The 24,876-nt window shown below is 33.5% G+C and overlaps 2 protein-coding genes across 8 annotated transcripts in view; one reads left to right on the top strand and one right to left on the bottom strand.

The window, feature by feature from the left end:
* The first annotated feature begins 1,349 nt into the window (after positions 1–1,349).
* LOC123322683 (ankyrin-3-like) overlaps positions 1,350–24,876 on the top strand; it is a 116,244-nt gene continuing 92,717 nt past the window's right edge. For all 7 annotated transcript variants that reach the window (XM_044910665.1, XM_044910669.1, XM_044910668.1 and 4 more), the window contains exon 1: positions 1,350–1,638. In XM_044910665.1, the coding sequence (XP_044766600.1) occupies positions 1,534–1,638 (105 nt within the window). In that variant the 5' untranslated portion in view covers positions 1,350–1,533. The remainder of the gene's footprint in view (positions 1,639–24,876) is intronic.
* Positions 16,638–18,247, bottom strand: LOC123322684 (twisted gastrulation protein homolog 1-A-like). The gene has a single exon (XM_044910670.1). The coding sequence runs from the start codon at positions 17,501–17,503 to the stop codon at positions 16,787–16,789; it is 717 nt and encodes a 238-aa protein (XP_044766605.1). The 5' UTR covers positions 17,504–18,247; the 3' UTR covers positions 16,638–16,786.

Below are 24,876 nucleotides of genomic sequence, written 5' to 3'. Positions count from 1 at the left end.
TCTTCGGAAAATATGAGACGAACATAATTGAAGTTTATACAAACTGATTGAAGGCATACCAAATCCAGTTATTTGCATGGAAAAAACAAGAGATTAGTATAATAACATAATATGCACTAGCTTGAGGAAAGTCAATGTTCGCTATCTTGTTTGGCTGAAGTTTGAATACTTTACATCAGTTGAAGATTTCAAAAATATTAACCCGAAGATGAAATGCATGTGATGCAGTGGTTGGGATTGGGTATCTCTCGAAGGAATTAACAGATAATTACAAGAATGTTAAATTCTTCAACAAAAATCATTTTGCATCAATATAAGTAAGAGGAATGAAAGGAAGTTTCAAGTCAATATGAATTTCACCTTTGACCAAATATTTCACACGAATAAACAATTAACAGGACAACTGGCGCATATTTGTGGTTGTTCATCTTAATACATTGATATAAAAATAATAATTAGGTATTTATTGGTTCTTTAAGACATTTACAATGTATAGGACAAGTCAAATGAAAAATAGAAAAATCAATTTTCGGGAACTTATTCTACGATGACATTCATCGAAAATCCTGTAGTAAACTTTTCGCATTAATTCACTCAAACATAAAATTCTCAAATGCCACCACTTTTTTGGGTCTTCCAATAGAAGGAAATTCTTTGTCATCCTCTTCATTCACAATCTTTCTGTGGAAATATTCAGCTGAAATATGAGTCGTTTAGATTCAGATGAAACATTATATAAATTCTTTTACATTGAATATGTGCTACCGTCTGACGTATTGTAGATTTTAGAATATCAGGGTATAACTATTTGATTGAGCGGACCTGAATTTTAAATAGCACTTCCTGAAACCCTGTCAACCGACTGCTAAAATAAATTTGAATGGAGTATAGGTTTATTGAAAACGGCCGTTAGTCGTATTGTAATAGCGAATTATTGAAGACTGATTTACGAAGAACCAATTCTACTATGAAAATGTTTTCGGTAGCTCCTGTAGATTCGCATATAAGGTATAGGACCCTTTCTGGCAGACCCCCTGTACCTATCAAACATAATGATATTCACTGCAAATTCGACCGAACGGCACGCGGCAGTGCCGAACACGTTTCACACTGACAAACTTCAAACCTTTCGACTTCCTCAGGGCACACACGGCTTTTCGGAACGTTCGTCCGATTGGCGGGGACGCGGATTTTCGGATGCGCTGATCTCATCGCGACTGCGTACTCGTTGCATAACATTTCGTCTGCCGCACCGAAAATATCCAACCGAACGTAATAGAGAGAAACGGAAAGCCGACGAACCGTCTGAGCTTAACCCAATTATAAAATACGGTGGAACAGTCGGCGACCAGTGTAAAAATATCTTTCACAAGTCGTTCGTCGTTTTGTAGCGTCGGTGCCGGTTCTATGCTCCACTGTGTGCTGGTTCGATGAGTGACGAAATATAGGAGAGATATTTGTGATGCATACGTCTACATGTACTAGTGATTTTTGCTCTAACTCGCGTTTTAACTGATACATTTGATATTATCGATGGCGTTGGGTAATGGGACGACCCCCAACGGGGGTGTCACCCAGGAAAAAGCCCCAGTGGTTAACGGAACAAACATGGAAACTTTGCCCAGATCGGAAAAAAAGGTAAATATAAACAAGTGGTCGGCATTTTCTCACGTAGGGAATCCCCTCCAAGCACACCCAATGATAAATTCTCAACGCATACTAGCAGATGATGAACAGTGAATTATGTCAGAGGATTCAATTAAGTATTTCACTGAGAATGTTATTACAACCAGGTTTCGAGGAATCCGAACAAACTTGGGCGATAATCGCTATATGGATTTTATATAGCACTGAGTACCGGTTTTTATTTATATGGAGGTTACCTTTTATACACGAGAGCATGACTTGCCCAACCTATCTCGCCATTGGAAATTATTTCCATTCAAGACAAGCCGAATTGAAAGCCAATGTAGATGGACACAAACCGCAAAAGCACAAAAATAATCATCAAAATTAGTATGCGGAAATACGCTAAAAGAATAAAAGAAGAAATCATATGTTGGTCAAGAAACGCAAACGGATACCGTGAAGTGACTATAAATATAGGTATACAGTTATTTTATTATGTGTTACACATTTAATTCAATGGTCATTCCTCCGTATGAGGTCTGAATAACTTCTTTTTTTACTCAGATGGTTGCCAGAACGGATCTAATTATCTATTAACTACAGGAAATGTTACTGAGGTGAAGTAGATGCGAGATAACCTAGCAGTTTCTTATCTTCATCAGGTAATTCGACGACATGTCAATTAGAAAGTTTTATCAAGAAACAGGAAGCAGCCGTCATGCTTTTTTTGTAATGATAAAATGCATGAGGAGTACCATTTGAAGGAAGAAGAATTCATGAAGAACGAAGATTCAAGACAAATTTAACCAGTGCAAAATACCCGAAAAACGAAATGGAAAAGTGCTGTCAAAAGTTTTTTTGTTTTGGGCTCAAGATACAAATGATATTTAAATTGGTTTTAATGAAAATGGAAATGATTTGATGAATATACACATTCACTTTCAAATGGGATCGTTATTACAATAAGGTATTCCGAATTCAGAATTTAAAATGAGTGCAGATATTGTCACAACCAATTTATTAAGTTCAGGAAGTTAAACAAGACTGAAGGCTGAATTATGTATTATTGAAGAATTAAATTTGTTCACCTCTATCTACAAGCAACGTTATCATCTGTTTAAGCCGAGGTTCAAGCATTCGTTCAAGCACCTTCAAAAGTTGAAATTACACCTCGTCTAATATTTCAATATTGGTGTGGTGTAAAGAAAAATATCCTTCTGTGGAACATAAACCGTGTTTGATAGCTACCAAAGAATATACAAAATTTTTGTATCGAAGTTTGAAAAGAAGAGAGCGAAATTTTCATCGACTACTCATCTGGAAGTGGATTCGATATTTTGAATAGACACCTAAACGCTTAACACTTCACTGGTACATTCTTCACACCTCAACATTTATTTTCTCAAAATTATGGAAGCTGCAGATCGTAAAACATATTTAGACAGTGTTCTTATCACAACATAGAAGTGAGAATCCACATATAGAAAAACAAACACTGGAATGGTAAACTAAAATTTGATAGCAGATTAACCTAACCTCGAAAGTTAATTTATTCACATATTTAACGATGTTAATTCGAATACACTGCTACCAATGATGTCATCGCTCAATGAATAGCTAGACACCAGGGTTCCACTTGTTCCCAATATATCACGTTGTTGATTCATTAATCAAGATTTAGAGATGAAAGAATAATTTCTGCATCTGGAAACAGGTACGTGGAAAGGTTTATTTTCCGCTCAACCAACCTTAGACGAGATGTTGTGCAAAGGTCTTTAACTCCGAGACCAGGTGTTGACCTGGTGGGGTTTCCCCTCTGAGTCACCCTTAAATGATCCCTGTATTATACTTGATTCGACCATTCGACATTACAGATTATGTCTCCACGTGAAAGTCTGCCCTGAGAGGGTGCGTGTTACCATTCTAGCGGTTAGCATTTTCGTAATGAACCCTGTTTCAAAACTGGATGAATCGAATGAATGGACTATTCTGGTGAAGATAAATTATGATATAATACGAACTGCAGAATTCAAATGAATTAAGACTAAATATGTATAAAGGTAAACAAATATTCGAGAACCCATTTTCTAATGTAACTGCGATTCATAAGAAAAGGAAAAAGTTGATCCACTATGCAAAAAAAGAGTATAGTGCTAGGCAGAGAACTGCTATTATGTGCACAATCTTACTACATAAGAATTCTAATAAAAGCAGATAAAAAAAATATTCGAGAGTATATGAAATAACTCCAATGAAATCAAGAATGAAACTGTCAGATGGAATATCATATAATAAAAAACATATATGGAATACATACGAGAATATGAAGATGAAATAGAATGATAAAAAATCAATATAAAATTCTCGATAGAAATACTTGGTGTTGAATGAAAAAGCCAACATAAAAATATTATGTTGTATATATAAAAAAATTTGGGGAATTGAGATTTCTGACACCCATGTTTGAACCAATTCCGAGAACAACTCATGAATTATTATGATGAAAACACAATCTATTCAGTTTGAATTCCCTCTGATCATATTCTCGACTATTCAAAAATGTTTGTCATCATACACATTCTGAGAAGATGAAAAAAACATTTTAGTACAATCGTTCAATATGGATTCAACATGACAGAAAATAAAACAGTTCGAGGGAAAAATTACAAATGCAGAATTGCACTTTTGGTTTAACGAAGGGTTCAGAGGGGACCGTGAATTCAAATCAACAGTGAGTCAACTTTTCATGATATAGACACTTGAAAAATATTCATGATGTGAATGTGAATTGGGAGAGGAAAAAAATAACAGAATTGAACAGATTTTTAAAACATGATAGTTACAAATAATTGGTAAAACACACAAAAGAATATTATGAAGAAACTTTTGATGTAAAGGAAAGTGTTGTATTGAATCTCAGCAAACAGTTATTTCATACATCCCTTCATTATACATCAACAATTCAGTTATTGTGACTGAACACAATTTTCAACGAACAACGAATTATAGAGCCATTTGAAAATTTCCTATATGCGTCATTCCATAATGTCCGTGTGCACTTATTCCTCTGATTTCCATTGTAGTCTCCATAGCAATCACATATAAAAGTATGACTTAATCTTGAGGGACTGCAAACAGTCGAGATGTCTATGGTATCGTATCGTGGGTTTCAAGTTTATTAGCATCCGAACCAAAACATTTTGAGGAGAATGGAACGAAGAGCCATAAAGCAATTGAAAAATATCGCCTATGCTATAGTCCATTCAAGAATGTTTGACATCCCAGTAAGTCTTGAAAATCCAGACACAGCTTAATATCTGATCACAAAATATCTTCAATAATTTCTGTAGTTTCACTCACAGAACAGGAATATGCAAATATAACCTAGACAAGTATTCGAAAAGAAGAAATATTTGAATTCAGAGCATATTAATCAGCATTCAAAATTGAAACACTTATGTTTCCAATTTGTACGATTAAATTAAGAATATAAATAGCAGTACAAAATTCAAATTATCGTCGGTCAGTGCATAGAATCACACATAGGGCCTGTTCCGATATTGCTGGTTTTACTGGCCCGCAATCGAATAACAATAGAACTCGAACGAATGGGCCAATAGGCATCGTCTCTGAAATACTGACAGTACTGTTCAGGAATATCGGAACAGTCGGATAGTAGGACTATAGATCACTGTTTATGCACAATACCAACCCGAATTCCTCAAAACAAAATCTCAACTTATGAGCTATTACCAACTTAAATTCGATTTTCCATAGCCACCCAAGATGTCAGTCATTCTTGAATGGACTATACATACATACACCACACGTATACTATATTATGGTCATCTTAAATTATGATTATAAAAATAATTGTTTGATCTGCACGTTCCTGCAAAAATGCAGTCATGCAATTACTTTCACATTTTTTACTCTACTATTACTGTATCCCTTCCAATATTTCATTTGAATGTGGTATAATTCATTTATTTGGTGAAAGTCAAGATGGAAAGCTATTTACAAGATCAGTAGATATACTGATAAATTACTTTTTTTTTGAGGTATAAAAAGACACAATGAGATGTCCCCCAATTCCACACCAAGAGTACAGAAAATATTATCTGTATGCCCTTTTCTTCTTAATTCTCTTACTTTAACAGACAACCCGATAATAAGAAATGACTTATTATGTTTATGTAAGAAGATCTATTGCATAAGAAATTGAGAAGACTCTTCTTACCAGGAAGTAGAGTGGTGACCATATGCTTATTCAACATCTCCGGATGAACGTGTGAAAATTATGTGAGTTCCTGGATAAAAAGAAAGACCAGCTGCTCAACGTTTGAAAATAGAGTGCAGTTGAATCTACTTGTATAAATACGAATGTATAGATACAGAGCACCCAAGAAGAGGTTCCTGTTATTTTTGCTCCATCATCTGAACTGTTAGGCTTCTTTCGAAGCTTTCCGTACTTGTAGATTTAAATATATCTCGTGGTTTCTCATCAAGTATCTTATACCGATGACGTCTGCACATCGCGAAAGTGAACGCAAGTTTCCTGTTCCCACGAAAATACATTATGGTGGTGAATTAGGCAGACGCAAATGGTATCTACATATAGAATTTCTTCGTCCTGCATCAATTTAAGGAACAATCATACATTTTTGTCGTGAGAATTCATGTTATCGTTAAATATTCAAGAGTGTGTTTGGAACACCGAATTGATATTCCGTTCTCACCGATAGTCATAAAATAAGGTTCTTCTAAAAAAATTCGTCGTCAAGTTTGATATGGAATTTTGAAGACCATATTCTGCATCTAAACATTATTCTCAGCTTCTATTGTACCTTTTTCCATCTAGACTCTCAAGACTGGATTGTTATTGTTTTGGAATTGTCGAGAAAATCACAATGATAGATTTTAACGGCGTGCTGAAAGTATTTATTATTAAATCCTACTTGAAAAATCGGAAGTAAATATGAGGACGTAAGCAAGCAAAAATCAGAAAATTTTTCCATTGAGAGACCATTTAATTTTCAAAAAATTGGTGTGAGTTAGAGGCGAATTGTGAAACATATTTTCTTCGATGGAACTTTAACAGCAAACGACATAATCATGCCTCTCATAGCTGAATTGAATTTTGATAAATGGTCCAATCGTTATTTTCAACAAGATGGAGCCAGAGCACTTCTAAGGTGACAAAGTCCTGTGACGAGGCCGAAGGTTTTCTTATTCAGATTCAAATACTTCGTGGATCTTGCAGTTTGAAAATCCCTAAGGAACTTCTTTTCCTGGAAGATTCCTCCAGAGAGTTTTTCTTTTGGTATCTTTCTTCTCCATAAACTCTTTCTTATAGGTGCATTTTCCTTTACCACAGAGAAGCTCTGGGCCAGTAAGTGGCGTTTGTGATTTTTTTCTGGCAGATATGTTGGCCCTCTCGTTTTCTCTGATTCCAGAGTGACTAGGAACCCAAACTAAAGAGACCTTGGTGTTCTTGCCTATTTTATTAAGTTTCCTTCAGCACCCTGATTAGCTTTGAGTCGATGACATAGGAGTTCAGTCATTTGATAGCAGCTTGATTTCAGAATGGATGTCACATGTAACATCCTTGACAGTTTATTCCCAGGTATAGTATATAGTATACACTGTATAGTGAGAAGGGGTTACAGTTCACTGCGACCCTAAGGTCAATTGTGTCCTCTGACAGAGCTCTTCTCTTCTCATCGCGCCCTTTACAGTTTCCCAAGTATATGTCCACGAATCTTTCTATTGCAAGTGTTTCTATCTGAAAAACAGGAGCTTAATGATAGTGTATATCGAGTCATATGTATAGGTTATAGTGTTCAAACTTCTGTTGCATGAGAATCAATATTTTTTACGAGACAGCAGTCCAGCTCAATTAAGTGGTCACCAATGAAAATATGAAGTATCCATTTTAATGAACGCTGTTCTGTTTTTTTTCGAGACGAAAATGCCGTTAATCAAAAAATGATTAAGCCTTCGTCAGAACATAGGCTCGCAAATAAGGCTTGAAAACGTGGAATTCAAGGACTTCGTGATGAATTGTATAACTCTATAAAAAGCTTTGATTCCATTGAACTGAATTCTGTAAATTAGTCTTTTGTATACATTAATCTTTCAGGTAGAAAAATATTCGCCTTTGAAGTACCTCCGCAATTCCTTTTTTTGCTTTATCTAAACGCCTACATCTTTTTTTAAGTGCATTCATTTCAATGGCTACCGCGGCTGGCTTGGAAGAATCACCTTTCCTCGATATAATATTGTTTCAAAGATAGACAGATTTGTAGTGTGGTAGATTTAGCTTGTTATTTTGAAGGGAATTCCGCGTAGCTCATTATGAAGACTATGGCTAGGTATATCTTTTTACCTAGGTCAAATCGAAAAAAATGGTGAAAGTAGTTTTTTTGACTTCAAAAACCTACTGCTATAATATATGTCCAAGTCAGAGACTCATCTGTAGGTAAATTGCTGAGAAAACAATATGAGGAATCAAATAAATTCATTATTATTTAATTTAGTGTCTACTGAAGAAAGGAATATTTGAGTTTGACATAGTTGTTTGTTGTTAATGGAAAAAAAATTTATCGAAAAATTCATTCAACAAATTTACAATCATGAAATACTTTTATATAATATATCATCATTTTAAATCTTCCTCCCATGGGTGTCAGGTCCTCAATTTATTCACTACATGAATAGTCTTCTTCCTACATGATTTCTCTCAACAAATTAACACCGTCTGCTGCCCTTAAGAAAAGAAGAATAATTGATATTGATGACCTCCGGAATGTGACCTTGGACTCAGGTGTGGGTGTACTTAGGTAACATCAGTCCTCTATACGAAGCCATTCCATATATGACTTTCTTTATTCTTATCAGATACATTATTCGAAATTCATTCAGAGGGTACAATTTTTCTCAAGGTTGTGTTATTTTTAGTGTCTTGGTAAAACTAGTCAAACTTCTAATCTTTATAAGTATTGTCCATTCAAGAATGATTGGCATCTCGGGTGGCTATAGAAAATCGAATTTACATTGGTAATAATTTAGGTTTATATTCTAGTTCTGTGACTGAACATACAAAAATTATTGATCTTTTCTGACCAGATCGTCTGGACTACGCCAAGGCCTTCTGCGATGTTGATAATTCTTGTATGGACTATATATTTGAATTTATTTGAGTGAGAAATGAGATTTGAAATCTGAAAGAGTGTTTTGGTATAGAACTCAATGATTACCATCCAGAATCATTGATATTTGTTCAATAGCAGGATTGTCTTGGATATACATTATATCACAAAAAATCAATGTTAATTATAGCTTCTGCTATACAGAATATATGCTATTCGTGTTTCTTGAAACTTGGAAAATTTTGCTTGGGTGGAGCTCAACTTGATTTTTTCTTACGGCAACCTATCCTTTTCATGAATTATTCCATTTTACATAAAAAATGAAGGATATCTCATATTAGCCTTTTCACCAAAATTTTCGGCAGTGTTTGGATTTTCATTAGTTTCGGGTATTTTCATTCAATATTCGTCATTCTTCATTACCTGGAACGTGCAGAATCCTATTAAAATCTAATCTCAAGTGACATATCAAAAATCCACTCGAAATATACAATACACCTACATCAATAAAAATAAGATAAAAAATCTTTCCTCTTTCCAATGAAACACCCTGTATATTATCGTTTCAATATAAATGCTTTCGGAGCAACAAAATTCATGTCAGGTTGCCATAACAAAAAATAAAATTTAGGCCTGCCCAGGCAAAAATGAACACATTGTGTAACCAGAGTTTTTTTCATTTTGTACAGCTTGGTAATAAATATAAAAAGATATATCTCTCTTGCAATGTCGAAGGGTTTATTTCCTGAAATTGATAGATGAATCTTGAATTTTAATTTTCAATTCTTTGTTATTTTATGTGTCACTGTCTAGGCAGCAGCGTATTTTTTTCGGACTTTAATTTGAATAAATATAGAAAAGTATATTAATTTCAATACTGAACAAATGAAAATAATTCTTACCTGGAACCGAGCCTGAAACCTTCATAATTCACGTTTCGAAAACTAATAAAATTTGAAAAACAGAAGCCAAAAATTCTTTCTCTTCCAGGCTTCTCCTCAAAAATCACTGGCCATTATACAGATTATAGCCTCAATATAATATAATACCAGTAGAAACGCTGCAAAATTTTACAAAAAGTCATTAGCTCCAGAGTTTCCGAAATATTCAAAAGTAGTTCCAACTCAACATTGAGTTCCGAAATTGTAACTTGCCGTTAGAATAAATTCTAATACCGCAGAAAATAAAACTCGAATTATTATCACCAAATATCTGGTTCAATTAAATACTTGCCATCAAAATATCAAAGCAAATAAAATTTTGGCAGTATCCAGTTCATGAATCCAGCTTAAAAATTTACCTACTTTAGGCACTCCGTTTCCGTTATACAGGCAGTTTTCTGAAATTTTTCAAATTTTCGTTTGGATAAAACTACTGAAATTATTAAATTATTAACAGAACAATAAAATTCGACAAAAATCAGGACCGGACTCAGTGAGGCTTCATTTAACTTCAAACTCGTGAAAAACACCCTTTATGTAGTTTTCCTCATAATTTTAAAATTTTTGTAATCTGCATGTATTATTTTTTCAAACTGAATAAACCGTTGATATGCTCCATCATCGGTGAATCATGTTTTATAAATAATTGTTTTGTGATCATAGGCCAAGGAATAGAGGACTTCATGAAAATGGATTTAGAAATTCTATATAACCATTTTTTCTTCAACAAATATTCTGTTGAATATATTAAACAATTATACCATATTTGCTCATTCAAAATTCTCATTCACAATGATCAAATGTTTTTTAATTGATACTGCGCTACCTTGAAACTCGATCTTTCGAATAAATCGTCTTTCTGTGGATAACTAGTTGTCTGAAGTAGGTGTTCAAAATGATTTCCTCCACTTTCTATACATTTATTCTATACACTATCTTTATAAGGCTTATAACTGCTCGTTTTATCACATGTGGGATGTGGATTTCGTCAATATCAACAATAATTGTTAAGTTGTCAGGATATCCATAGATATTGATCTTCAAATAACCCCTAAGGAAGAAATCGAGATGTGTCAGATCAGGAGATCTAGCAGGCCAATATTGGGATTCTCCCTTTCCAATTAGATTATGCCTGTGTGCATATTCTATGATCAATGTTTCAATAAAAAAGAGATGAAAACTAATCCGTAAAAGTACTTGACGTCCAAGTTGTCTATAAAAGGCGATTCATTCTGGAGATATCAAATTATTTTCATGATAGCGTAATTTTTTATTTCTATCTTTGTTCATTATCAATGAGAGAGCTTAAAATAACTGTAAATGACAGTTCTGGCTAATATGCTATAAATATCAACAACAAATGCAAGCCATTTTTAGAACGAAAAAAGTCAATTGAACATTTCCGAATTCATTTTTATGCAGGGTTGTTTTTAAAGAGGAGTTTGATCACAAAACAATTATTCATTAAAAATCACCCACGCATGGGGCAAAGCAACGATTCATTGAATTAGAGACAATCGTATACGGAGATAACTAGAATATTGAAGCTATGATGAAAAACTACATACAGGGTGTTTTTCATGAGTTTGAATTTGAATATAGCCTCAATGAGTCCGGTCCCGAGTTTTGTTATATTTTAATGTTCTGTTTTATTGCAAACAACTTCAAGCTGATAATGAATTATCAATCGAATCGATCGGAAATATAAGCAGTTACGGTGAAAAGAAAATTCGAGAAGTTTGAGGAAACCCCTGTATATCGTAAACGGAATACGTAAGACTCATATATGAGGTGTTTTTGAACTCAGCTCAATGCCACCGTTTTCGTTGTCCTGAGTTTTTACTCAGGATGGAATGGATTTTTGAACCAAACTTTATCGAGTTATTCTCTTTTAAGAAACCAACATGTCCCAAAACATTAATTTTGCAATTTTTGGAGGATAATTCATTCGTCTTTATCACTATCATTAGTATCAACGATAGACTGTGCAATACCTCTATGATTAATTTTATATCAATGATTATTATTGATTTTCGCATATCTATATCGTGGATGATTGTTGATTGTGATTCATTCAAGAGGAATATGATGCCATGATATATTTGAGCTGTATCTGGCTCAAAAATTGAAACGATAATATAACGGGAAACTGAAATGTAGGTCGTTTATTGGTGGGTATTTCAGTAAATTGGGCAATTTGATCATCATCTACTTTATCAATGAAGTTTATGTCATCCTTGACCTCTTTTATACAACTTCTGAATTTCGCACAACGACAGTATGCATATATGATTCAATCCTTTATAAATAGGAAAATGACCCTTACAACTTTGCGCTTATTTTCCGGCTAATTGACGGAAAAGAACGATTATTTTCGATTGATGAAGCATTGTTAGGTTCCGATACATTCCTCCTGTTTTTAGTGTAATTAGGTAACGGCGTAGATACTCTTGCATTGTATTCCACAATCTTGAAAGTGGATAACTGGATAAACAAAAATATACCTCTACGAAGGAAGTCAGTTCCGCATATTTTTTAAGTTTCACACATGCATCGAACAAGTTTAAAGATACATACTTGTTTATATTTCCAGGTATGTTTAAATCGAAAAAAAAAATTAATAGGCTGCCATTGCGTGAGCATAAGCGGACACTGAGTCGTTTTTATAGCACTTTTTTAGTTTTGTAGCTTTTTTCATTTTGTGTTTTTGTAAAAACAATTCCGCATATAAACTGTTTTTTGCATTGCGTTGGTATTGAATTTTTTATGTTCATTGGTTCATTATGTGGTATTCTATAATGAGATAAAATTCCATAAGAACTTTGATTACACACGAAATATAATGAAAATGTTGTAAATCCAGGATTACAAATCCTCCCTGAAATCTTTGATTTTGCAATAAACCCTCCATTTATACTCTGCTCTCGAAGGGTAAAGAATATAGTTATAAGTTATTCTCTGAGTGATTTGGAGTCGGAAAGTACCAGTATGCGTATGTCCGAAAATGCTTTGTTTCTAAGATACAGGGCGTTAAATGTTAACAAATAGATAATTAATTGCTCGATAATTTCGAACGAGATTTGGATATTTTACGAGATATGGTGAGATGGGACACCTCATTGAAGTGCTTGTTTAACGTTGAATTGAATATCTAATCTTAGGCAACTTCAGTGGAGTGCGTACGAGCATTTTCAAAAAAGAAGAATAATACGCCAGTGACTTTGCCAGACTGAAATTAATTCTTCTGGGAATTATTATTCAATTCAGAATGAAAACGGTCTGCTGCGTTCTTTCTCTAGGATGTGTAAAAAATTGAAAACCGTTTGTTATTCCAAATTTTGATTAGAGCAATCGCACAATAAATTGTAGGTATTTCATCAAAAAGCTTGAAATTACAAGAATTGTTGAAATTGACCATTTTTAGCTAATATACAAGAGTCCAGTCTTCTCTCAAGCCGTTTCGAAAATATAGAGGAATTTTGAATAATTTTGAAGTTATAAACTCGTGCAACTTCGTCCAAAGTATGGATTTCTTTGGTTATTGTGCTACTAATAATAAATTTTTCCAGGGTTGATGTTCATTATATTTTTTCCTTTAATATTATGCCACTTATGTTCAGTTTTTGGATGGTTTATTTTTCTTGTGGTTTTCATTCCTTGGATTGTTCATTTTCGTTACGGACATAAAGTGGCGTCTAGATAATGACACAAATTCTTCGTTTATATCGCACTTTATACGATTGCCCGTTTTGGTTTGGCTTCATTTGAAACTGGGGTTTTTCACATTCGATATTCGTTCTACTTTCCCCTCTTTACCAAATATGTCGAATTCTAGAGTCAAGTTTTTGCCGATCACGCATTTAGAATGCTTATGGGATCAACGATCCGAAGAGACATGTTATGGATTCTTCGTCTTCAGATTACAATTCATTATTCATGATTCACGTTATGTCTATGCTACTTTAGATCTCAAGATTATATAAGACACGTACAAAAAGCATATTATTATGATTATTTCGCTCAATGGAGTGCAATCTTAAAGAAGATAGTACGTTGAGAGAATTCAATTGATAATGAACATTTTGAATAAAACCACCAAAATACGGACGAATTCTTTATGCTTAGAGTATGATTAACCATAGGTAACAATCAAAATTTAACTCTTTTTTGGACACGATGAGTGACCCAAATAGCAAGTCGTTCATATCGTGAAAATTAACTGATAAAAAAATAAGCATATTGTGGAAATACATCTATCAGAAACGTCCTGATATCTCCCGATGCATGTGTAATTCATGTCAATTGGAAGATTGACCCGAGTCGCAAAATAATTAATGACTAATATTTGAAGAACATACAGAGTGATTCATAACGTAAGGAAAATTCATAAACTGGAACTACTACACGTAATTATATGATTATTAAGTCAGACTTTCCTAATAAAAATATTGCCATCTAACCAGATAAAGGGTTTGACATTGAAATTAATTTAATATAGAAATATTCAAATCATGCGAATTCTATTATTTGACAGAAGCATAGTTGTTATAAAATAAAACGAATGCCATCGTATTTCCAGATGCATGAATTCTAATAAAAACACCAGTTTTGAGAGAGTAATTGGCTGCAATAACGCCTGGTTTTAGAATCCTTGGTTGAGGAAATTTTACAGGTTAGGTTTAACTATAACTTTTTAACCAATACTCAAAGTATGGGTAAACTTGAAGTAAAAGCATAGAATTTTCTGTCAATGAAATTCAAGACATATCACACTGTTTGAAGCATACTTCAATAAACGACATAATAATAAAGATTGGAGAATTGTTTTATTGATTCAAAAATCGATATAGGATTTCGATATTAGTGCATGTTACAGTAATGATGAAGAGAAATCACGACAACCTAAAGTGATCGTTTATATAGACCGAATTATTGAACTCATCAAAGTCTACGACGTTTTTCACAAGTTTCAGACTATCGAAAAAATACTTATCCATCAGTATTTTAGATGAAATAGATCCCTCATCCAACATAATAGGAAGTTATAATCAAAAAGTTGTCGTAAAGTGGTTCCAAACTGTAGAGAATAGGTATTTATGTTTCTTGTTATATGTACACGAATATTAGCTAATAGGTTGTAAGTACAAGAACTTATTAGTAACGAAAGCATTCAATTTGATTTTGAATCTCTGTAATTTTCCGATTCATGGTCAAAACCACAAAATCGTGTAGAAAACTTCATCTGTGACTGGTTTCGTGAGAAACCTTTTCCACCTTTTTACCCGTTTATTGAGAATTGATTGTGGTGTTATCATGATATCTTGTCGCAAGGTATAAAGTTAACCATCGAGTGGGGGCAACTTAACCGAAATCTTTAACCATCGATTGTAAAACCGGACGTTACCGTATTCTTCGCTCATTGAACTCAATGAAGAAATCTGAATTGAGTTCAATGTTTAAGCTACATTGAAACCTGTTAAATATTGTCTTGTCAATTTTCATGTTGCTTCTGCCAAAATTATCGTAATTATAGCAGTTTTCAACTTTGCAACCCATTATATCGTTAACTAGCAGAATTTGAACTCCATTCAATTTTATAGAAGCACTCACCTGACCTGGCCATGGAAATTTGACACATTCCACTTTGTATAGTACGAAAATATGAGGTTATGACGCTTTTCTAAACATTTCTTGGTTTTAAATCAGCGCTGTGTTATCCGCTCTACGTAAAAGTTTCAGTAATTTATCACGTATTTTATCACAATGTGAATTTACTTCGGAATGTATGGATCCGAAAATATGTGGTGAACATAATGAACGTTTATACAAACTGATTGACGGGATTCTTAATCTAATATTCTTAATCTAATTCAAAGATGAAATACATATGATGCTCAAATGCAAATACCGTTTTGTGTCTCCCATTCACAATCTCTTCTGATTGTGGAGAAATTCAGCTAAAATATAAGTCGTTCACATTAAGATAAAACATAATATAAATTTACAATTTGCTTACATCGATATCGTCTTACTCTTTTCTAGCTACAAAAACTTGAGAAAATTATTTCATCGTCCTATAATGACGTGCAGTCTCCAGAGTTTCTGGATTCCTCTCTCTTAGATCACCCTTTATGCAATATGCAATACTAAATCTGAAATAAGGAATTGCTGAGGAACCTGTTTCTAGCCACAGCTGTGACTTAGCTTGAAATCGAAAACATTTTGGTCAACTTCATTGCATCTAAACGTTTTGAAGTTCAGGATCAAGGAAGGGCATTCTATAGCTGTAAAATTTCATTGCGCAGGCGGAAGTAGTACATACGATTTGATATCAAGTCGATCGACATTGGTTGCTTTACGGATGCTACCCCAAATAAATACGGAAATGTGCCACATTTTTGAGCAATAGCCTGAATTACGAACTGATACAGTTGAAAAATAAAAATTACCACGCGAGAAAAAATATTAGGAATATTGAATAATATTCAGTTATTCCTGAATTTCAGTGTAATTTTAGCATATATCATTATGCAAATTTTTGCAATATATACCTAAAGAATTGAACGATGACGATGTTGAAAAATCGTCTAAAAATAATTGTGAGAACTAGTTTTATAGGCACTAAAGTTCAACATATTTTTCCTCATATAAAACCAGCTGAACTGAAAAAAAATACGGGGTGACATCAAGGCGCCCTTTAACTTCAATTACAAAAAAAATCAAGGCTTTACCTACAAAATTGAAAGTGTAAATTAAGAAATAGTGAATGTCGTTCTTGAATGGAGATTCTTCTTCCACCTAAGAAGAGAAAGTGAAATTCAGAATGAATTTCAGAATGAAATTTTGCCGGTATAGAATTTTCTTGAAAATAAAATTATTGAACCTGCCATAATTGGCTGGAGAAAAAATATGTTTCTCTATTCGAAACACCTTTATTTGGTTTTTCAACCTAATTTATTAAAAAATATTCATACATAAAGTTTATATAAATCAAGATATAATTGCATTTTATGAAATAAATCCCATACTATGATGATTATGTTAAATCTAACTAAAATCTTCAATCTACCAAATCATGTCAACAATATCGTTAGCGTCGCCGAGATCGTTGTCTTCAGAAAAATGATAAATATCCTCCGAACTCTCCCAATCTATTTCGTCGCCATACGAGCAAAATCTGCACTTACTTTCTTTCAGTCCGAAATTGAAACACTTCTCACCCACACACTCGCAGCATCCATCGTGAAACCATCTGAATCCGGACGCGCCCATCGACGCGCAAATTTTCTCACATTTCGACACGCTCGTGCAATTTTTCAAGAACACAACGGTGCACTCCATCTCCTCGTTTCGAAGAATCTCGTTCATGTCGTTGTCCATTGGAAAGCTGCTCATTTTCGGCGATTCCTTGTGATTGACGTGGTATTGAATCTGGAACGTTTCGCTCGTCCAGTCCGTTTCCTCTTCCGACAACGCTTGAAACAATCCGGGCACGGAATTATCAATAACACCTATGTACGAATCGATAGTTTCCGTGTGATACGGATCTGGAATCTCGCATAGTTCGACGCACGAGCAACACTCGCTATATGAATCCTTCAGGCAATAATAACATTCTTTGTTACACGTGTAGTTACCTGGTGTACATCTGCATAACTGCATCAGTAAACATTTGCTCACGATGCTACCGCATACCGATTCGTTACAGCACTCTGTATAACTATTCAACAAGTAGAGTAAAATTACAACACTCATACAGGCCACTTTGAGAAGATTCTCCATTTTATCAGCAGTTCTTGGATAGTACGGAGTATTTTTCGTATTGCCGTTGGACCATTTGAAGATAACTGAGCGGTCGTTTCCGCCACGACTGACTTTTTAAGTGCGTTTTCGCCCGATTGACTGTCTCAAGACGCCGAAACCCAAAAATCGACTATGGCATTATCCGGGAACTCCCATTACTTCTTGTCGTTAAAGTGTAATTAACATTCATCCACTTTGTTGATTACAGGTGTATCAAGTTAACAATGCAGTCGATGAAGTAATGAAGCCGTCATTGATACATTTGAAGTAAGCTGATACTTCCCATTTGTCAAAACAAATGTAGGCAATGCCATTCTCAAGTGCCTAGAATTTTTAAATAGCCTCACAGTATAATGCGGCCATTAAAAATAACAAGCTTTCAATTTTACCGTTAGGCAAGTGTATTGTTGACTTGTCCACTTTGATTTTTGAAGGCGTCGATTTCGAGTGGCGACAAACATTTTATTGTAGGACGACAGTAAGTCATTCCAGTCTTGAATGAGGGCGGTTTACTTTACGTCTGGACCTCAGGTCCTTACTTGGAATCTGAAGAGGAAAGAGGTAATAAATCTTATGATGCAGAAAATGTCCTCATTATTTGATTAAGGATTATCACTATGAGACATGAATTTAATATTTCGAAGAGGTTCTACACGATGGGAACATTAATTGATCGAAACCTTTTCATGAGATTATTTCAAAATAATGGATGCATCGCTTTAAATTTGGAAATGAGGATATGGCTCATGGCGGTTCAACATTTCAATAGGACTATCTTTTAAATGAGGAGCAAATAGAGATCTTATTAGCTGAATCAGGTAAAACCAACAAAACACAAGAAGTTCTATACCTATACCTACGCTGATTGGTCCAATATTTCTCAAAAAACGTGTCTCTAAAATAACGTTTTGAGGTTTGTGAATAATTTGAGCGACATCTTACAAATAATTTTGTAGTTTTTTTTTAATAATCTATCACTTGACAGAGTTTAAATTAAATGATATCATTACTTTTTCAAATAAAAAACAGATGGATGTACAGGAAGGGGATTGACTGTAAATGCCCCCTGCCTTCTTTAACTTTTCTTGTGTCACTGTGTAGAAGAAAAAGTACTGTACAGAAGTTTCACAATTCATACCAAATTTTTGAAAGAAAAACCTATAAGTCTTCTTTTTCTACGTATTCAGAAAGACTGTGCGTGAACCAACTTTTTATGTCAAACCGTTACACTGATGGTTACCCTATTTTTGTATTAGTTTTTACATTCTCCTGAGAATTCTTAATCTTCGTTATCTGACACACCTTGAACCTAGGTTCCAAGGATAAAAAGATGACATGAGAAATAGCAAAGGGCTTTTTTATAGAACAAATGAATCGAGGGAATATCATAGACATAAGTCTACAATAAAATTTTTGTGAGAAAAAAAATAATAATCTTAACTCAATATATTTGAAAGAACATTAATAATATAAGTAACAATACGCCGCTAATCAATTGATAAACTTAATCTAATTGTAAGTGTTCTGCTCGATAAATTTTCTATAAATTTCCTTTTATCCTTCTGTTGCTGCCAGAACCGAATGTTAAGGCAGATTGTGAGTGTTCAATAGATTTATTGTTCGATCAGTTATTCTTATATTATTTCTAGACCTATCGAATTCAATAAAAAATTTTGTTTCAACCATTTTATCTCCACAATAAAAAAATGTGGATAAAAGACCCTTTCAAATCTTCCTAAGCATTTACAATTATGTACTGGCATATAAAGTTAGGTTTGCCACTCGTAGAGGGTGCATAACAATCTCCTCAATTAGACATGAAAAGTTGCGTAATTTGAAATAAAAATTGACCTGTTCAAGAGTTTTCTACAAAATAGTAAAAACCGAAGATAAGAATTTTGTTCGTTACTTTAATTGACTCTCTGTAATAAGGTGAGTTAAAAAAATCGTCGTCAACTAAGCCATGAAATTTTCAAGTTGATACGTAAAATAGGTAGGTAGGTCAAATTACCAACGAACGCCACTGGTGGAAATTAAAAAAAAAGTGATACATTGAAAAATGCCTCTTGATTCATAGTACATGTATGACAAGTTTCATTAAAATATCTGAAGTGGTATTGTAGATATTAATAATAAATGATTTATTTTTGAAAACATTACCACCCTGTATCTTAAAAGGTAAGACGTCCAGGACATATGTTCATATGAAGTTTTTTTCTTAAAATTGGCCCAAAAATCACCCCTTTAAATATTGACATTCTATTAGGAAACACCCTGTATAAATAGATTACTATTTTCACTATGTGAATAATGAGCTAAGCGTCACATGTAGACACAAAATATTAAAATTCCATAGTCTACCTACTGGACGACTAACTTTATCAACGCACTACAGTCATTCAAACGTATCAAAATCTTATATAATACGATACAAATTGTTTGAAGCTATTTCCCTCAATAAACCTTCCTTTTTTTATTACCTGGAGTTCTATGGTTTCAGTTATCGATTGTAATGGGATGATTCTGCATATTTTGAAATTCTTTCGGGTTTTCACTCCACAAACAAAATCAATTAAAATTGATTATTGAAATAATCGATTTGCTCCTGCTTAAATTCTTACACTAATTTGTCAGGAGCAAATCAGATGGAAAACGGTTCTTAAAAGTCTTCAGAATTGTAGTTTTTCAACCAGCAAAATTCAGCATGGGTCTGAGGTATCCGAATTAAAAAAAATTAACAAGCTATAGGGGAGACTGGGGAGGGTTGATACGTTTTTTGTAATTTTTATTCTGGAAACTGAATTATATGAAGAAGCAGGACTTTTCTTCTATTATATAATTCTTCAATTAATCGTTCAACAAAATAAATATAGAAGTCGTAAAACATAAACATCTTATTCTGTACAGAACGTTGAACACAAAAACATGCAAACTGTCTCAAGCCTCCCCACATATGGGAGGATTGATACGATGTACTGGGAGAGTAATCGAGAGGATTATTCAGCTCAGTAGGTAGGTCAGCAATGATACTGGCTTGCTTTGGTCCTATAAGGTGTAGAAAAATCAGGAAATTGTCAGTTAGTCACTTCCACACAAGAAAAGTCGGCCTCGTTAAATACATGGGGATTGTACGGTTTTTAAAAATCCCTTTGATATGTTGGATGGTGAAGACGACTTCATGTAGGCCTATCCAACTAGCTACGGAATATTTTCTGAAGATTATACATGTATCAGGCCTCCCCACGACAAATGTCTCAAACCTCCCTGAAAGCAATTTTCAAAGTGATTTATGTTTTCATCTTATACCCATATATTTTGAAAAGCGAATAAAACTGTAAATTGAGTAGTTTTATGCATATTTCCCAGTGAAATGTTTGTTTATGCCGAAGAATTAATGTATGATCATAAAACCCTTAGGTAACTTGAGTAAAAACTTACAATTTCTCACCTCGAAACACTCTTCGTTGAATATTTCACAAACAAACTACTGTTAGCCCTACATATTAACGTCACGCAATGCCCTCTGCCAAAGAATAGTGTTCACTAGTATAATACTTTTGAAAACGGCTACAGATCGCGGATATAAGCCTGTATCAAGCCTCCCCATGTATCAATGCTCCCTAGTCTCCCCTACTTATAGGTACGGATCGAATCACGATTCCACGGAATTAATGTAGAGATTTCACAGGTATATGTGGCAAAGGTGGATTAATGAAGTGAAAATAGATTTGCAACATCAAAAAATACTTGAGACAAACTAATTTTTTCCATGAACATATCGTCAAAGCAGAGAAAGATCCATTATCCACAGTCTCCTTTATAAAATTCGACTGATTTCTGGGTATATCTCACTAGCATTTTATCATGCGATTTCATCGATAATTCATTATCATCTAGAATCTTTAGGAATGTAGGTTGGGTAGTGAAATTTAATTTTTTACCACACCTTTGGGTATAATGTTGGTCGGACATGACATAAAATTCACTAATTGAATTGATGTGTATGTAACATACTCCTTTCCTCTGCATGCGATTTGAATCTATGAAAACCAGCGAGGTATAATATTTTCACCAGTTTTCCTTTAGTAAATGGTCTTCCGATCAAATGGAAAAATACTGTGAAATAAAATTTTAGTTTACCTCAGTTCGCGAAAAATAAGATATTTCTTCCAAATTTTCTTGTTTCAATATATCGATGCTGAAATAATGTTTTCATCATATGGCTATAACCGACTACTTGTAAGTTGAACAAATTGATTCATATTGAAATCAGCAGGTATTTATAAACTGAAAGTTTTTATGCTAAAAGTACTTCTTTCAAATTCTCTTTTGGTTCAACAACCTTCATGAACCATTTCTTGATGAACTGCTTATTCCTTCGTCTCAGAAGTTGAATTCTGAAAATGTGAAACATTTTGGGAATCGTTATCAAAATGTTCACCTTATGACAAGAATCATTCGCTTTTATCAATTTTTATATCATATCGTGAAACCTTCATACATACAATTAGACATTAACAAGTCCAATAACGTCATGCAGTCATAAAAATTTTGACTCAACCGAATGTCCTTGAACGACCGAGTAGTAACAAGTATAAGTTGTATTCTTAATGTAACTTTGCCAGTGAGTGGTTATATAATTCGCGATTATGAACTGACCTTCCCACTGAACAGATCTTTATCTTTGAACTCGACGGTACAAACTAGGTAGAGGCCACAAAGTTCAATGGTTCGTTTTTAGTTAGTATTATTGAGACCGGCCTGAAAAAAGCAAAAATTTTCCAATGAATTTATATTGATATCTATTCAAGAGTATGTGATCCACCTTTGACGGTTTTTCCTGGATTTTATAATTCATCTTCTTCAAGTAGTCAATAAACAACTGAGAATTAAGAACGATAAATATAGGAAAATGCAATTGAGTGTTCATAATCTTCCATCGGTTGTTAAGAGCATTGCTCTTTTTTTTCATTTTAACTAAGCAATCTGGTAGAAATGAGAATTTTAAATTAAATCTGAACTTTTGAGACCTATTTTTTTACTATCAGGGATATTTTTCCTTGTTAATGCATCTTCAACAAAAATGACCATATTCTTGATTTCATAAAGAAGTCTCTTGATACATATATATGTAGTTCTTTGTTTATTGTTAATGCTTCAATATTACTGTAAATAATGATTCAGTTGAGTTTATGCCTTAATATAACTACAGTGCTGGTGGTCATATACTTTTGGATTCTGCACGTGGTGACCTACAACAATGGCCATACTGTAGCATTGTGTATTTTAAAATTGTGCAAAGAGGGGATTAATATCTGTAACTTCAGAAGAGTTTATTAGATTAAATATCACAGATAAAATGACACAGGTTATTTGAAAGACCCAAATATTTTCTTGAACATTTTGTTAATTTGTAAGACAGAAAGAGGTCGAAAAATTCAGTTCGGTTATGAAAGGTAGGAGATAGGATCCTTCGAAGGTATATCCTCATACAAAATGTAATAATAAGCAGTATTTATCATCCCACATTATTATAGCTCATTGAAAACTGATGGACTCATATTTGAGAGTTAAAGTGATTTACTGCTTTTACAATAGCTTTACATTGCTTTTACAATGGCTTTGGATTAAAAAAATAATTATTTAATTTTGGGGTGCTAGATCTAAACTAGGACCATTTTACTTTTTGTTGGGCTCATGAATGACCTGCTGAACAGCTTGAGATCACTGCCTCGGCTTATGCTGATGATATAAAGATTTTTTTGTGAGTTAACAGAAATCACTACCATCTAACTTGTTCATGTTCCATTTTTCAAAATTTGCTTTTACTAGAATATAATACTGATTCAAGCATATTTATCACGTAGCAGAATGCTTATCAAGGAAAGTGATCGAATACGTGATCCTGGAGAATATAGGCTGTCAGCCTTACATAACAGTATTAGATAACACTAAACGTACAGCTTACAGCTTCATATCTCCTTCGAGATCTCCGTAGAAGAGTCATCTGTCTCAGTTAGTTAGAACATTGTGTTTTGACTGTTGTCAGTTCAGAATATTTATTTCGCTTTTGTTGTTATTATCGGAGTAGGCTAACGTGGTTTGGGATGAAGGAGTATATGTAGACACTGGGGATGAATAAGAAATATCAGCATATCCATCTGCCAGATTTGCCTATAAACGGTTGAATAATCCGATTGATGAACATTTCAAAATCAAATTGTTGAATAAATGCTTTGTATTCCTCCTTTTCATTACAAACTTAAAAAGAAATCAGACTTAACTTTAACTTTTTGACAAAGATTAGTTGCACGTGGTAAGTAGTAAATAAATAAGATTTTAGAGCTTTTCAGGTTGAATTTTCTCTGACAAATTGTTACATTTGTCCCAATCCTGAAACCTATGAAAACATGAGTAACTCGGAAGATACACCAACTTCAACGATGGGGAGGACCATAGACTTATTACCATAGACTTATTATTATACTATTAATATGTCTATGGGGAGGACTCTTAGACTAGCAAAACTTATTTATTTACTGTTGTCCACGATAAATATCTTTGTCGAAAATATGTATTGTAATGAAGTCATTGAATTTTCAATAGGTACAATGATTTCAGTAGAAATATCGAAAGTTTTTTAAATATTTTCACGAGACTATACTTTCATGTCGTGAATGTACGCTTTACGTTGTTTAAGAACATCATACATAATGAAAAATGAGAAAACATAGCATACGTTCAGTGAAAAATCTATTTCGAAAAATGAATTTTTAAGTGTTTCTCGTTTTGAATAATATTTTTTCACACAAAAAACTTCATCGTACAGTTGAGGTTTCAAGGATGAAAATGAGAACTAGTTCCCACCGTTAAAAAAATTTCACTAACCCCATTTTTTGTTCGAAAATTCGTTTTCTTTTTATTGTGCCTCGTAAAAAATACAAGTATGCATATTTCGCATCAATAAAAAGACTGCTCATTCAACACATAGAAATTCAAATTTTCAGTGATTTTCTTTTAATCTACACATTTTTGCTGAAAACAAAAAATCATTTTTTTGCGTTTTCATCTATGAATTTGAGGTTATGGTGAAAATTGACCAATAATAAAGTTGTAGATAATTCAATTGTATACAACCACCCAGTGAGTGTTTTGATACAAATTATAGTTTGGCCGGAAATCATAAAAATCATTTTTCACTTATAATTTATACAAAATTTTCCTACTAACCATATCTTGCTGAGAATTTTTCTTCAATTTGGGTTCTCAAGATCAGCCCTGGATTATACCCAATTTGAAAATTGTTTTTCAAAAATCAGGTTGTTGTATTTAGGCACTATTTGTATTCTCTA

The sequence above is a fragment of the Coccinella septempunctata genome, chromosome 1, assembly GCF_907165205.1.
Source record: "Coccinella septempunctata chromosome 1, icCocSept1.1, whole genome shotgun sequence".
Classification (NCBI taxonomy): Eukaryota; Metazoa; Arthropoda; class Insecta; order Coleoptera; family Coccinellidae; genus Coccinella; species Coccinella septempunctata.
This window is presented reverse-complemented; position numbering and strand designations above follow the sequence as displayed.

Excerpts from the sequence above, each read along its gene's own strand:
- LOC123322684 (XM_044910670.1), bottom strand. The coding sequence starts at position 17,503 with ATGGAGAATCTTCTCAAAGTGGCCTGTATGAGTGTTGTAATTTTACTC.